Source organism: Cryptosporidium sp. chipmunk genotype I, assembly GCF_004936735.1.
Source record: "Cryptosporidium sp. chipmunk genotype I strain 37763 chromosome Unknown contig_26, whole genome shotgun sequence".
In the NCBI taxonomy this organism is placed as follows: Eukaryota; Apicomplexa; class Conoidasida; order Eucoccidiorida; family Cryptosporidiidae; genus Cryptosporidium; species Cryptosporidium sp. chipmunk genotype I.
The window spans coordinates 324,499-338,861 of NW_027125588.1; the positions used below are offsets into that span (position 1 = coordinate 324,499).

Genomic DNA, 14,363 nt, shown 5'->3' on the forward strand with positions numbered 1-14,363 from the left:
GTGTTAAGTATTATTCAATATCCATTATTTCTTTAATACCTAAGCGGCTATTTCTAAGTGGGCAAATAAAAGATAATTTAGATTGCAATAATAATTGTCTGTAGTAAAGCAACATTCCAAATTACAATTATGAATGTTTTACTATTATTATTTTATCTATGCTTTCTTTGCTGTTCTTACTGTTCAATTCAAAGAGCAGGAGTTGAACAAAAAAGTACCTTAACGCTTCAGAGCACGGAGCATAAAGAAGGAACGATAATTGATCAAAATTCTAGAAATTTCTGCCAATACACAGATTTTCGTTGGTCAAGCTGTATTTGTGATAGGAATATTATGATTGGTGTTCGATTTTTGGTAAATGAGCAGACAGAAGATTGCGCCCCAGAAGTAACAATTATTGAGCTTCCATGTGACAAGTCTTCTTGCAATCAAAAACTTTTAACTACATCAGATGGTGTTGCATGCCCTTCTCTTGCAAATGTTGATGGAGCATGTGGTTCATCCAAGGATTTTCTGGCTGATGTCATGGCGAAATCATTCGAAATGTGCAGAGCATTTTGTTCCGTAATGGTAAATTGTACATATTTTATTTTGGACACCAAGAACTCAAGATGTAGACTATATACTGGAAATAGAATATGTGGTAAGGAAGCTCCTGGAATTACTACAGGCATAGCTGGCTTTGATGCAAACCCATGCTCAGAATGTACTGTTGGTACATGGGGCGGTTTATCAGAGTGTAAAAAGCCCGAAGACTTTGATCCAGATCTATTAGGATGTGGGGAGGCTGTCCGCACAAGGATTTCAAGTGGTAATGTTGACTCAGACTGCCCATATAGAACTGAGACTTGGACTTGCTCATTGCCAGGACAAACTTGTGATATGAGAACTGAAATATCAGATATTTATCTTAAATCGGAATCAGAAAATGAAGATGAATCAGATTCTTATAAATTATTAGAAATTTCTCTGATTTTTGCAGGAATTGTTACTGGGATTTTAATTTTTGTACCAACTTCACTCATATTTCCTAAAATTGGGCAATTTTTTTATGGAAAAAGATTGTATTCTTTGTTATCTGGGAATGAGTTGGATTCAAATCAAACTCCAGTCGATGAATCAATTAACAATGCAGATGACTATGAGGAATGGGAAGAAGAGGATATGAACGTAGAGTATGAAACGGAGTTTACAATAGATAATAGATAGTAATATAGTTTCAGAATCAAGCTAAATAAATTATTTGAATTATTGTTCACAAGTTTGACTTAATTTTATGAATTAGTTTTCTATAATCTAAATTAAATTCGCTTATAGTCTTCTACGTGTTCTTCTACCTAACCTATTAATTATTTCTTCATCCGAGTCTATTTTACTAGAGTTAATAGCTGTTATTTTATCTTCAGCTTCAATTCCCAGGAGTGGAATATCTGTATTAGTTTGAATAATATATCTTGGTAGTCTCTTGCTGAAGATTAATCTGAGTAGTTCGTATTCAAGTGAGCGAATACCTTGAACTAAATTATTATTATTGATATTGAAGTGCTCGCAATTCGACCTCACTAAAAATATGTCAAATAATAAACTCTCTATCCTCCTGTAATAATTATTACGAATTCTATTTATTATTGAAATAAAACTAAATGGAAGAGGAATTTCTTTCCAATAATGCATTACCCATTCCTGACTTGAAAAATCATTTCTTGATACATTTTTTTTTGAAAAAAAGGGAATTTGGTATTTAAAGAATTCTACTACTGATAAAGGATTACTTGGCCCATTTTGAGATATCAACCAACAAAAAATTTTAATTAAGTCATCATTTGCCTCCAAGTTTTTTGGATAAGACTTTTTGTCAGGTACAGTTTCATGAATTTCCCATGGACTGACCATTAAAGAGTTATTGCTGCCTTCTTCCTGTTTCCAAGTGACTTCAATAGATTCCCAAATAATATTTTGCCTAATATTTTTTATCACTATTTCGTGCCATTGGTTGTCGATAAATATGTGATTTTCTTGTCCAATTCTTAGCCTATGCTTCAAATTATGTATCCCCTTCTCAACCTCATCTTCTAAAACCAAGTAATCAGGACCATCGTTTGGAGTACATCTTATTTGCCAGTAAATATATCTACCTGTAGTTAATTCCGTTGAAAAAGTCAGTATGGCCTTAATAGATTGCTCTGTATCACTCGGAAACGCATATGAAATATTAACTAATTTGCACTTTATAAACTCAAATTTCTTATTTGTTCTTCTTGATGGTTTTTTAACATTTTCGTTACCGGCTTCTAGCAACATATTTTTAAAGAATATATCATCAAGTCCTGAGCAAATGTGAGCATTTGGAAAAAAATAAAGATAATCATTTATTTGAGGGACATATCCTGCCGAAACTTCGTTAACCAATAGCCAAGATCTATTACAATGATTTAACCCAGTATTATTAATCATATTTTCTCTCTTTGGACAATATGGAACATTTGATTGTTTGAGGTTAATACATTTTGGACAATAAAACAAGTAAAATTGCATTATATCGCACCAATACATGTTTGATTCGCGAGGAGAAATAAAACTTGAATTTATTGATTCCGGAAAAGAATGATATACTAACGATGTGCAGTGATAGTGAAATTGACGGCTACATCTATTGCCTTGACAAAGAATAGATGCACCATACTCATGGCAGTAGCTGCATTTTCCAATAAGTTTTGGAAATTTAACAATTTTTGAATCAAAAAAAGTTGATGACAAGCCATTCTTTGGAAGTGGTGGAGTTTCTTGAGAAGGATTATAAACTCTTCTTATAATATCAAATAAATTTGTGTAAATTTGATCATTTGTGAGTTCCCATTGAAGAAAAGGAATTGTGATTAAGCATCTAGAATGTAAATAGAACCTTTCTTCGTTAAAATTATCATTTTCTTGAATATATTTAACATTTCTTTCTGGTCTATGCGTACTATAACGATAATCGAAAGGTCCAATCAATGGCCCCAAATCAATAGAGCCATTCACTCCATGAAGAATTGGTCTGATGTTCTGGCTATTAAACTCGATCTCAGATTTGATTGAATATTTGTAACCAATAATTGTTGTGTTTGATTTCTTACATAGTTTACAAACTACCAAATTATTGAGATCTTGTTCTTCTGAATCAGGTACCCAAATCGTATCAAGATTTGATATTGCATAATATCTGAATTCAACTTCCTGTTGAAAGGTTTCAAAGCCAGAATCTTTATCAGTCATCAATCTGTTCTTAATTTCACGGCGAGACCTCGTAATGCTTTTTGAGCCTCTAATTTCATTATACAAGGAATCTTCTGAGGTTAAATCAGAATAATAATCATTTTCATCAAGGCTGGATTCGCTTGAAGATGAAGAACTTCCAGTGTCTGAAATTGATGGAGAGAGACGACTAATCATTCTAAGCCTTCTACTTGTATTAGTATTACTCACGTTATTTATATCGAAGTCCTCATCATTAGAAGAATCACTTGAATAGCTTTGAGCTTCTACACTACTTGTTTCATCATTATGAATTTGAGAAGAAGCCCATGTTAATTCATCATTAATATTATTTAATGTATTTCGTGATTGAAATTCGTCAAAGTTGTTTGAAGTTGTACGGCTATCATTAAATACATTTTTAAGATTTTCAAGCAATTTCCTTCTGTAAATGGACCTTTTTTTGGCCCTTTCTAAATATATCTCAGAATTTGAATTTAGAATTTTATATGTGTTTAAAGTTTTATCAGGCTCTGGATATAATGGAGCTCTGCTCGTTAGTAACTCATTTTCTGTATTATTCTTCAATGCTTTAATTCCAAATGAGGAAAACATTGGGGTTGGAGGTTGAACATCCTCTTGATACATTCTTTTATTTCTATCAACTATTACTGATCTGGGTATCATATATATTGGTTTTCTTAAGTTCGGATCTATCCATCCCAAAGTATCATCCCTTAAGATTTCTGAAAAATCGTTCAAGAAAAATTGTTCAGGAAAGGAATATCTATATGTCTGAGTTAAAATTTGCCTATTTAAATCACCATTATTACATATATCATAAATCTCAAAAGAACCATATTTTTGAGAAACTACGAAGCTCAGCCCATTTTTTATCCAAATTCCATTTAAATATGGATTTTTTGTATTTTTATGTTCAAATAAGATATTTGAATGGTTTTTAAATTTAATATCGTTTACTTGGCCAAATTTCGAGTTAGATATTACAAAAATAATTCCATTATATGTTAAAGACAAAACTATTCCAGGGGACACTGGGTGAGGAATTAAACATGCAATTCGTGAGCAAGCACTTGGAAGAACTACATCCAGAAATCTTTCTCCATAATTTCTTGAAAAATAAGAAATACAGCATTCAATGCAATTTACAAGAGTGGAGTTTCTAGTCCTTCTCAAAATACCTTTAGATGTCACAGACTGAGCAATTAAAATGAATGAATCATCGCATGACCACTGTATGCTATCTATAAACTGAACAAAATTTGAAGAACTATCAGTCCCAACAGATTTGTTATTTTCTTTATTTAATGAAGTGTCTTTCAGAACAAATCTTGAATTTCTTACAGGATTTCTACGTAATAGCGAATTCTCATCCATCGATCCGCTTCCCACATAATCTGAATCATCATCTGATAGACTTTCAGTTGGAGATTTCTCAACGGCCTTTATTGTTGAGGTATTCTTTTTTTTAGAATACGAGCCACTATTTATTCGGTCGGAAATATATGTATAAAGATTAGTCTGGCTATAAATACTTTGATTAAAAAGTGTCCACATAATAATGGTGCCATCATCAGATGCAGTAACTAAATCATGAGAATTATTTGCAAATGAAACATCTGGGTGTTCACTGTGCTTTTGTGGCATATTGATCAAGTTAATTCCACTCTTAGAGGAGGAGTGTTCTAATGGAATCATGAAAATTAAGGAGTATCCTTGCAAATCATTTTTTTTATGGATAGTAATAACTTCAGCGGAAATATTCTTTCCAGAAATCTTAATTTGTATTTCTTCTGTTGAACTAAAAGACTGGAGCGAGGCACCAACAGAAAAAAATACATATTTTTTAGGACCTTCATTTGATGAAAACCCATAGTTAGCAAAAGGATTTAAGCAAATATCAAATGCTTTTGGAGATAATGGAAAGATATCAATCTTATAAAGAGGGGGAGCTCTATAAAATAATGATTTTTCTCCTTCAAATGAACCTGGGGATTTAGACAAACCTCCATAACGCCTGAATATGCTTTGGAAACTGTTGAGTGCAACTTCTGGAAATTCTCTTCGTTTCATTAAAGTTAAATAGTGCGAAGACCCGTGAATAAAAAGATCAGACACTTTATGAACTGATATGATTGCATTATCGCCTGCAGAAATTAACATTTCAGATTCGTGAAATATATCATCGTTGTTTAGCTTAATGCTATGTTTTGAATATGCAAATCTAACATAAGTTAATCTGTCCGTATTTTCAATAATTGTGATCGGAACCCAATCATTTCCATATATCAAAGTTAACAGGAGTTGACCTTTGCCACAACAAGATGCTAATAGCGCATTGGAAGAGTTAACATCAAGATCGATTATATCCCCAGCGTGTTTTCTCACAGAAACCAAAAGATTCCCAGTAAATGTGTTCCAAAGTCTGATAATTCCATCATCACCTCCAGATATTAACACACTTCCTGTTTTATCTCTTTTAATAACATACACGCTTGCCGGTTCTCCTCCTACTCCAAATTCAGAGTCTTCAATATGCTGATGCGCATATATAAAGTTTGACAAGATAAACTTGCCACAAAAACGAGTTAGAAGATGAGACTGCCTAATATTCAAAGGCATTATCTGGTCATTAACACCAAATCTCAAACCCCTCAGACTTAGATGAGTTGATCTAGAACAGATATATTTAATATTCTCAATGAAATTTGAGTGTTTAATCACCTCATTTTTCAAAGAATGAATGATATTTAAAAAACTCTCTTGATTAAAAATTAAATTTTCTGTTCCTATAATATTATTCTTATTGAATCTACACAACTCAATAAATGATAAGAATAACTTGATAAACCTAAAAATATTATCTGGAAGCCCAGTTATTAGTTCTTCATATGATATTTGTGTTTCACTTCCATCGTAATTTATTTTAGTAGGAATTTCCGAGTTTGTTTTAAACTTTTCAAAAACTCTGTTTGAAACATCATCAAAACCACATTCCTTTAAGATATAGCAAATATAATATGGCTCCATGCGTTATAATATGAAAATGACATAAATCTTATCCAGCCATTTATTTATTATTCATTATTTTCTATTGTTAACAACATAGTTAATATTAGCGCCTTCAGTAAATCATTGCACTACATGTCAATAATATGGCCAGAAATTTGCATAAAAATTAAATATAGCTAAAGAGATAGAATAATTGAAGATCGTGCATTGGGCTTTTAGTCTTGCAGTAATATAGAGGTTTGGTTCGACTTACATATTCTATTTAGGAATCATTTAGCGAAACTGTAACAGAGTAGAAATAAACTAAAAACAAAAGCAGCAATCGGAGAATTAGCATTAATCTATCTAGAAATACTGCATATTCTATATCGAAACGATATTTTGAAAGAGTATGTTGTAGCACTTCAATTTTTAGGTTTGCTTTCTAGATTTCTCCAGTAAACCAAAGCAATATTTTATTGTTCATATGCTTAATTATACGAACGTTACTTCCAACTAGGTAAGTCTATTTGTAAATTAATACAAAAAATCTGACTAATTGATTATTTTCATCTCAGTAGGAGATATTCATAGTTCCCTGATTAACAGACTGATAGATGAACTTGATCGAGCTTGGGTCGACCTTAACAATACCCAAAGAATTCTCATTTACCTTGAGTTCTACTGATCCACTCGAACCTGGCACAAGAACTAAGTTAATGGAACTACCTAATTTAATGCCAGATGGAATTTTGCCTCTTCCTACAAATGATCCAGATGCAGTAGCGAGCCATTCTTCCTTTGTGAATGCAACTTCAAGAACTGGAAGTTTGTAAATATTACCATATGTAGAAATGTAGAAGCTGAAGTAATCATCTGGAATGCTCGATGGTAATTCGGTTTTAATAGTAAGATTTTTTGTAATACCATTAGACATACCTACTAAGCTAGAGCTATTGCATGCACCTGATGAAGCAATTGAACAGAAACCACTTGTAATTGTTGAATATTCCATAAACTGTAATGTTGGAGTTCCTCCATTGCTGTCAGATGACAGCATAAATGGGGCAGCAACCAATAATGGGATTTCCAGAATTTTACTTCCGGCAATGAAAACTGCGAGTGACTTCTCTAATGCAACCAAATCAAATGAAACGGTGGATCCTGTATTATATTGACCATTCTTGTAAAGCGCATATGCTCTTAATGAAGCTGAGCCACTTTCAATGGAACATGAGCTTACACCAAATCTAAGTGTTGCAATATTCTGGAATGCAGAATTTGTCAACTCTAATGACGCTGATGGTAAAAGAACAACAGAGACACGGATAGCATCACCTGGTGCCATACCACCTTCAATGAATGAGTATGAAGCATTCAAGCAACTAGCTCCTTTTTTAAGAACGCAGACTTGATTCGCTGAAACCAAAGAAATGAAATAAAGCATGCAAGCAATGAATATCGAGCTCCTTGCACCACTCATTTTGTCTGATGTTAATAACTACCAATTATGATCGAGCTCAAACTTATTATTTGGTGCAAATATTTTTTAAGTGAAAATAATTTTTTTTTGACTTTATGCCTTGAAGCTGCATGCGCAAGTCCACGTTATGTCTAAAACCTGCACCCCGTTTTGGCGCCAGATTGAGTTTTTAATTTTTACATTTAATCTAAAGATTCGTAAAAAAAAAAGTTGTTTCTTTCGCCTTTATTTATTATTTATGTCTGAAATAATTTGACTGTAATCAAAGATGTGTATTTAGTTATTGAATTTTAAGTTTTATTTGCACCGCATATTGTTGTCTATCGATTTTTTATTATTTAGTTGAACATTGAGACTTGAAGCATAATAACAAGTACCGCGTGATTTCCATTAGAAAATAACTTTGACATTTTCTATTTTGATTTGAAAATGGAGAGGCCGAAATGTAATCGTTGGTTCTTGCTTTTATTGTACTTTTTGATCTCATTTTCTGTATGTGGCTTAGTAGGCTCATTTACTGCCATTTTACCACTACTTAGAAGAGCTTGTATTTTTTCAAACCTTTGTAGATGTGACCCAACTACGAGAAACTACCGAGGTGATGACTGTTTGAATCCAGGCTTAAGAGATTCAATTTTATTTGAGCCATTTTCAAGTGACGAATGTGATGCTATAGGTTGTAATCTGCAAAACATTCTATATGTTGATGCCTGGAAATTCGGTTTAAGCGTTCCATTAATTGCAAGCCCTATTGCAGGAACTATTGCGGATATAATTGGCCCAAGAGCTTTAGGCACTATCGGGGCGTTATTTGTATGTTTTGGATTATTAATTTGGCTCTTACTTACTAACATTTTTGAAATTTTGTGGGTTGCCAAGCATTTACTTAGTTTAAGCTGGCTTTTTTTGGGCATTGGAAGAGTTTGTATTTCATATAGTATTGTTTCAGTCTCATCATTGTTTGAGATGCAGTCTCTGGTTATTTCAATCTTGGGTGGTCTGATTGATGCATCGATTTTATTACCGCTATTAATAGGTAACTTTCAACCAGGTTTGAAGAAATCAACTCAATTTTTAGAAAGCTACTCTGATGCAAGCAAACAAGCTGGAGAAAGGCTATTTATTTATATTTATTTGATCCTTTCAGTACTTTCATTGATATCACTTTTTTTCACACTGCCTTCAGTAACATTCAATAAACTTATTCCTAAAAAAAAGCTCAGTAAAATTAAACAGTTTATTACTTGCCAAGAAGAAATGGCAAATGGAAATTTGCTAAAAAGAGACTTTGGAGAGTTAGATAAGTCAACTACTGAAGAGGATGTATTAATTACATGCCCAGCAACAATACAGTTAAGAGCACGATCTGAAGTTACGAATGTAAAGGTGAAAATTAAGTGCGGTAATTCGGAGGGAGTTGAGTGTGAATCTTCGGCTATGTGTGATCTTAAAGCCTCTTCTGCAATTATGGGTGGTTACAGCGTGGTTTGTTCATTAGCGAAATATAGATATATGTTAAAAATTGATAAGCTTAGAAGCTTTTCGACGCCTTCGAATATATTAAATGTTTTTAACCTGAATACTAAAAGTGGTTTAAATACAATTATTGACAGACCAATATTTGAACAGCTATTTAGTTATGAATACTTCACATTTATGGCGTTATTTATATATAATTTTTGGCGATGTTCAATTCTAGTTTCAAAAAGTGAGTATATTGTTACATCTGTATTGTATATTAACAAGAGTACTGGAGTAGAACAGGAAATTCTTCAAATAATGAATATTTATAACATTATTATGAGCTTAGGAAGTATTTTCAGCGTAATTTGGGGTATTATTGCAACTAAATATGGTGTCAATTTCATGATTGGTTTGATTGCTATTTTAGGATGTTTAATACACATATTGCTTATATTCATCGATACATTACCGTTTTGGTGCATTTATTTATATTTTTGTGCATTTTCAGCTCTAAGATCATTCATTTTTGGATCACTAAATTGCTTCATTGGTGATACATTTGGGTTTTCCAATTTTGCGAGATTAGCGGGAATACAGGCCTTTACATGTTTTGTTTTTTTCCAGATTATGAATTTTTTAACTTCACAATACTTTGAAACAATTTCCTGGGCAAAAGTTAATCAATACTTGCTGATTCCTAATATTTTCTTACTATCTGTCCCATTTATTTTGAAGCTTCTAAAAATTAGAAGGGATAATTAAAACTCCATCTTTTAAAAGCAATCGACTAATAATTATTTGGCTCATGTAAAAAAAAAAAAAAAAAATCTTCATGGATAATGAAAAAAATTCAAACTTAAGAGTGCTGAATTCGCTTATTTTTGGAGGTATTGCTGGGCTTTTTGTTGAAGCAGTATTATATCCACTTGAAGTGATAAAAACAAAGATGCAGTATAGATCATTTTGCAAACAACTATAGGCACATATATTCAGGGTTCAAGTATTCAGTTTTTGGCTCCTTTATTTCTTCGTCAATTTTTTTTGGTTCGTTCCATTTATTAAGTGATTGTTCACAAATGAAATGTAAATTTCTAAAAACAATGTACATTTCATTGATCAGCGAACTTCTATCATCATTGTCTAGAGCCCCTTTTGAGGTAATCAAACAAAATATACAAATTAGAAACAAATCATTTTTGATACATTTTCGCTTTAACTATTTATTATTTAAACATAGCTTTAATATTAACAAAATAATTGCTAACTTAATAAGAGATATTCCTTTTTCCATTATACAGTTCTCTCTTTGGGAAAAGCTTAACAGGACAGGAGATGGAATTTTAGGTGAAAAATACAAATTTAGAGATATATTGAGTGGAGTCTTTGGAGGTTTAAGTGGTGGTATTGCGGCATTCATTACTTCGCCTACAGATAATATCAGGACATATATTTTTACTAAAACAAAAACTGGAAAATCAAATGTTTCAATTAAAAGCTCAATAAAAGCGATTTACGGACTTAATGGCATAAAATCATTCTATATAGGATCATTTCTACGTACTTTATGGCTTACCTTAGGTGGTGTAATATATTTCGGTTACCAATTTTCCAATTCTGCTTTAGAAAAAAATGTACTTCAGCTTGGAAATTCTACTTTAATGACTAAAATAGACTATTTTCTCCTTCGAATAAATACACAGCAATAAATACTGAGTTAACAACCATCTGGCCAAAATATATTCCCCAATTTACATTTCCGAGTATTTCTTTAATTCCAACGTCACCTCTACATAATCCAATGTGATCATTTGACTGGCATCTTTTCACTGTTGAAATAAGAGCAAGTGGTGAAAGTAAGGATGTAGTAAAATTGCTGACCCCATGCCTAAGATGCTTTTTATTATTCGGCTTTATTGTAGCTGCAAGTGTTCTATTTTCTGTATTTTTTACACAAAAATTAGTAGATAAATAAGAATATAAACAATTTTTTATTAAATCTTCTGCAACTTTAAACATAATGTGTGCAGTGAAACCCTTCCATAAAGAAGTAATGCCTTCTTCTGAACTTACTGAAAGCTGAACTAGTGAGTATATTCCAATTACTGACTCTTCAATTTTGTCCTGGTCGTCTTGTACTCCAAGATTATAGCGCTTAACGTTAAAAATTGCCTGTTGTGTAGAAATTACAAGTAAAGGATATGTGATCATTTCAGCGATATACTTTGCGCTACTCTTTACATATATTGGTTTTATAGATGAATCGTGAATTTTATTATTATGTCTTTTATATACTTTTAAAAGTTGATCATGTAATATTCGTGTTAAATATGAATGGAAAGTCATAGGTATGAAGCCCCTGTACAATCCCCAATATCCCTCCTCGTTGTAAATACATTTCAGAGAATCAAAAATTAGTTTTATTCCGCTTAAATTATAAATCATCCCTTTACTTATCGTTGGGCTTGTAGCTTTCAAATGCGCATTTTCAATACTATCGTTATGTTCTAAATAGCTTTCAAAATAAGGCAAGCACATTGACTTAAGCTGAATTGTGTAAACTGGGTAAATAAGTACTAGTTGAGGGCTATTTAGCACACCATATAACCTCAGTAGTTGCCATTGTTCGTATAATTTTACCTTTGGAAAATTCATTATATACAATTCTTAAAGTAATTCATACCGCTTTTTTCATTTAGCCAAATTATCAAAAGTTCAACGATAATTTAGATAATTTAAGAAATGTTTTAATTAGGCTGAAGTCATTTGTAATTGAATTAACAAACTTTGATCTGTTCATAACTGTTTCCCCCATAAAAAAAAGACAAATAGGTTGAAAACCATTAGATATATGCTTTTAATAACTTATTTTGCCTAATTATTGTTCACCTCTTTTGATTGATACTGATCTTAGTATTAATAATTAATACTTAACTCCATTTAATTCCGCCTGGAAATATTTTTCATTACTTATCGCGCAAACTGATCATGAAAATATTTTTAAAAAAAACTAATGGACTTAATTCGACTTAACTGCCGTAAAACATTGCTTAGTTTCCTTGAATGTATATCAGACAAAGATAATGACAATCACCTAGCACCTCAACTTTTCATTGAAACATCAATTTCCTCCTTTTTAAGCTTAATCACTGATATTGTAGATTATAATAATTTTGGTTTCAAAAGAATTCAACCTTTAATAATATCGGAGGATATTGAGGAAAGATTAGAGTCAATTATATTTGATTTTGAATTAGATTCAAATGCGAGAGTAAATTTTGTATATGAATTAAAATGCGTATTTCTATGCCATCCATCATTAAGTTCCACCTGTACTATTGTTAAACACATAGAATTAATTTCAACTTTATTAAAAAAAAATATAAGAAAGCAGAAAATTGATGTTTGTTTTTATATTGGCTTTGTTCCTTTTTATTCGAAGGTAATACTACGGCTTCTCCATCAGCAACTGACTTCACTAAATGTTTTTCCAGAATGCTATTCAGTTAATTTATTTTGGGCTCCTATAGATGAAACCTCTCTTTCAATGGAAGTTAGGAATATTTTTTTTGATTTCCACGTATATAAAGAGGAATCTTCTCTACAATTAGTTGCATATTCGCTATATTGGTTATTGAAGTTTACAAATTCGACAAATGTACCAATTTATTCAATAGGATCTGCGGGTGTGATGGTCTTAGAGCACTTAATACGATATATCAAAGAAAATAACCCCCTATCGAATAATCTTAAACCCTTTGATTGGAGCACACTTTTTGAAACAAATGATGATCAGAATTACAAATATTCAGTGCTTAACCGCTTTGAGAAGGATTTATTAACAAATTCTCTGGAATTTACTCAGCATTACCTTCAAAACTCTAATGTTAACAAAAATATTTCAGAAGATGATTTGACTAATGAATTTCCAATTGGTTTTGACCAGGTAATAATAATTGATAGAAGATGTGATTTGGTAACTCCATTTTCAACTCCATTCTCATATCACGCTCTACTTGATTTTCTTTTTGGGGTTCAAAAAACTTATGTTGATATACCAACAGAGAAAGTACCATCAGACGTTCATGAAGAATCTTCTTACTGGAAACTACCTCTTTTCGGAGATCCATTATTTACAATATTGAAGGATTTGAAACTTAAAGATGTGGGAATTTACCTCCACCAAAAAGCAAACGAACTTCAATCACTATATCAAGAAAAAGAAAAACTCAAGGATATTTCTGCGATTGGGGATTTCATTAGAAAACTGAAAGGTAAACAGCATGAGCAAGGAACACTTGCTAAACATGTGAATATTGCTACATATTTAAATGAATACTTCACAAAAGATTACCAGACTTTGAGAAGATTACAGCTGGAAGATTCAATCATGTCAGACTCACCTCAATCAGTAACAGGTGTTGTTAAGGAATTAAGCACGAAGTTCTCAGAAGCAATATCACTAAAAGAGGCAGAAGATTCTCCTCTAGAAGATCTTCTAGATCAGGAGGATATTCAAATAGAGGAAATATATAGGATATTATGTCTTTCATGCATAATCGAAAATGGGTTCAAGAATAAAAAAGTTTATGAACAAATTAAAAAACATATATTATCAGTTTTCGGGTTTGAGGAATTATATAGAATGAATATTTTGGAAAGAGTTGGACTTTTCAAGTTTGATCCCAGTAAAAAATCATATTGGCAGCAAATAAAGCGTTTGCTTAATCTTTTTGTTGATGAAAGTGAATCAGAAAATGATATTAGTTGTGTTTATAGTGGATATGCACCTATAAGTACAAGGCTAATAGAAATCCTGAGTAGAGAAATGAGCAAATTCAAATTAAGTGGTGATGATTCCCTAAAAGAAGCGCTTAACTATGTGTGGGGTCCTAGTGTTGAGCTGATTCCATCAACACAATCTACAATAAAACGTAATTCGTATTTGGTTGTTTTTGTTGGAGGAGTAACGCTTGGAGAAATTGCGACTCTACGAAAGCTCCAAGGAATTATCAATAAGGAGATCACCGTTGCAACCACAGAAGTTATCAATCACAAATCATTCTTTGAATCATGCAAAAAACCAGAAAGTATGAGTCACCTTAAAAATGAAAATAATAAATAAGAATCTTCGCGCCATTAACCCAATACACGAATAAAACTCTAAATACTT

General features: G+C 31.9%; 6 protein-coding genes across 6 annotated transcripts; 3 read left to right on the forward strand and 3 right to left on the reverse strand.

Annotated features, from left to right (window-relative positions):
• Positions 1-129: 129 nt before the first annotated feature.
• Positions 130-1,209, forward strand: ELE39_002381 (6 extracellular membrane-associated with a signal peptide; the record flags this gene model as incomplete). Its single annotated transcript, XM_067345231.1, has 1 exon — positions 130-1,209. One exon carries the CDS (start codon positions 130-132, stop codon positions 1,207-1,209), a length of 1,080 nt encoding a protein of 359 aa, XP_067201999.1.
• Positions 1,210-1,311: 102 nt separating this feature from the next.
• ELE39_002382 (multi-domain chromatin with WD40 repeats) lies at positions 1,312-6,285 on the reverse strand (the record flags this gene model as incomplete). The annotated part of the gene is made up of 1 exon (XM_067345232.1): positions 1,312-6,285. The coding sequence occupies one exon, from the start codon at positions 6,283-6,285 to the stop codon at positions 1,312-1,314; it is 4,974 nt and encodes a 1,657-aa protein (XP_067202000.1).
• A 535-nt stretch (positions 6,286-6,820) lies between these two features.
• On the reverse strand, positions 6,821-7,729 carry ELE39_002383 (Gal c binding lectin; the record flags this gene model as incomplete). The annotated part of the gene is made up of 1 exon (XM_067345233.1): positions 6,821-7,729. One exon carries the CDS (start codon positions 7,727-7,729, stop codon positions 6,821-6,823), a length of 909 nt encoding a protein of 302 aa, XP_067202001.1.
• A 429-nt stretch (positions 7,730-8,158) lies between these two features.
• ELE39_002384 (MFS transporter) lies at positions 8,159-9,955 on the forward strand (the record flags this gene model as incomplete). Its single annotated transcript, XM_067345234.1, has 1 exon — positions 8,159-9,955. The coding sequence occupies one exon, from the start codon at positions 8,159-8,161 to the stop codon at positions 9,953-9,955; it is 1,797 nt and encodes a 598-aa protein (XP_067202002.1).
• A 900-nt stretch (positions 9,956-10,855) lies between these two features.
• Positions 10,856-11,845, reverse strand: ELE39_002385 (mitochondrial FAD carrier; the record flags this gene model as incomplete). Its single annotated transcript, XM_067345235.1, has 1 exon — positions 10,856-11,845. One exon carries the CDS (start codon positions 11,843-11,845, stop codon positions 10,856-10,858), a length of 990 nt encoding a protein of 329 aa, XP_067202003.1.
• A 358-nt stretch (positions 11,846-12,203) lies between these two features.
• ELE39_002386 (Sec1 family) lies at positions 12,204-14,315 on the forward strand (the record flags this gene model as incomplete). The annotated part of the gene is made up of 1 exon (XM_067345236.1): positions 12,204-14,315. The coding sequence occupies one exon, from the start codon at positions 12,204-12,206 to the stop codon at positions 14,313-14,315; it is 2,112 nt and encodes a 703-aa protein (XP_067202004.1).
• Between the last annotated feature and the right edge of the window lie 48 nt (positions 14,316-14,363).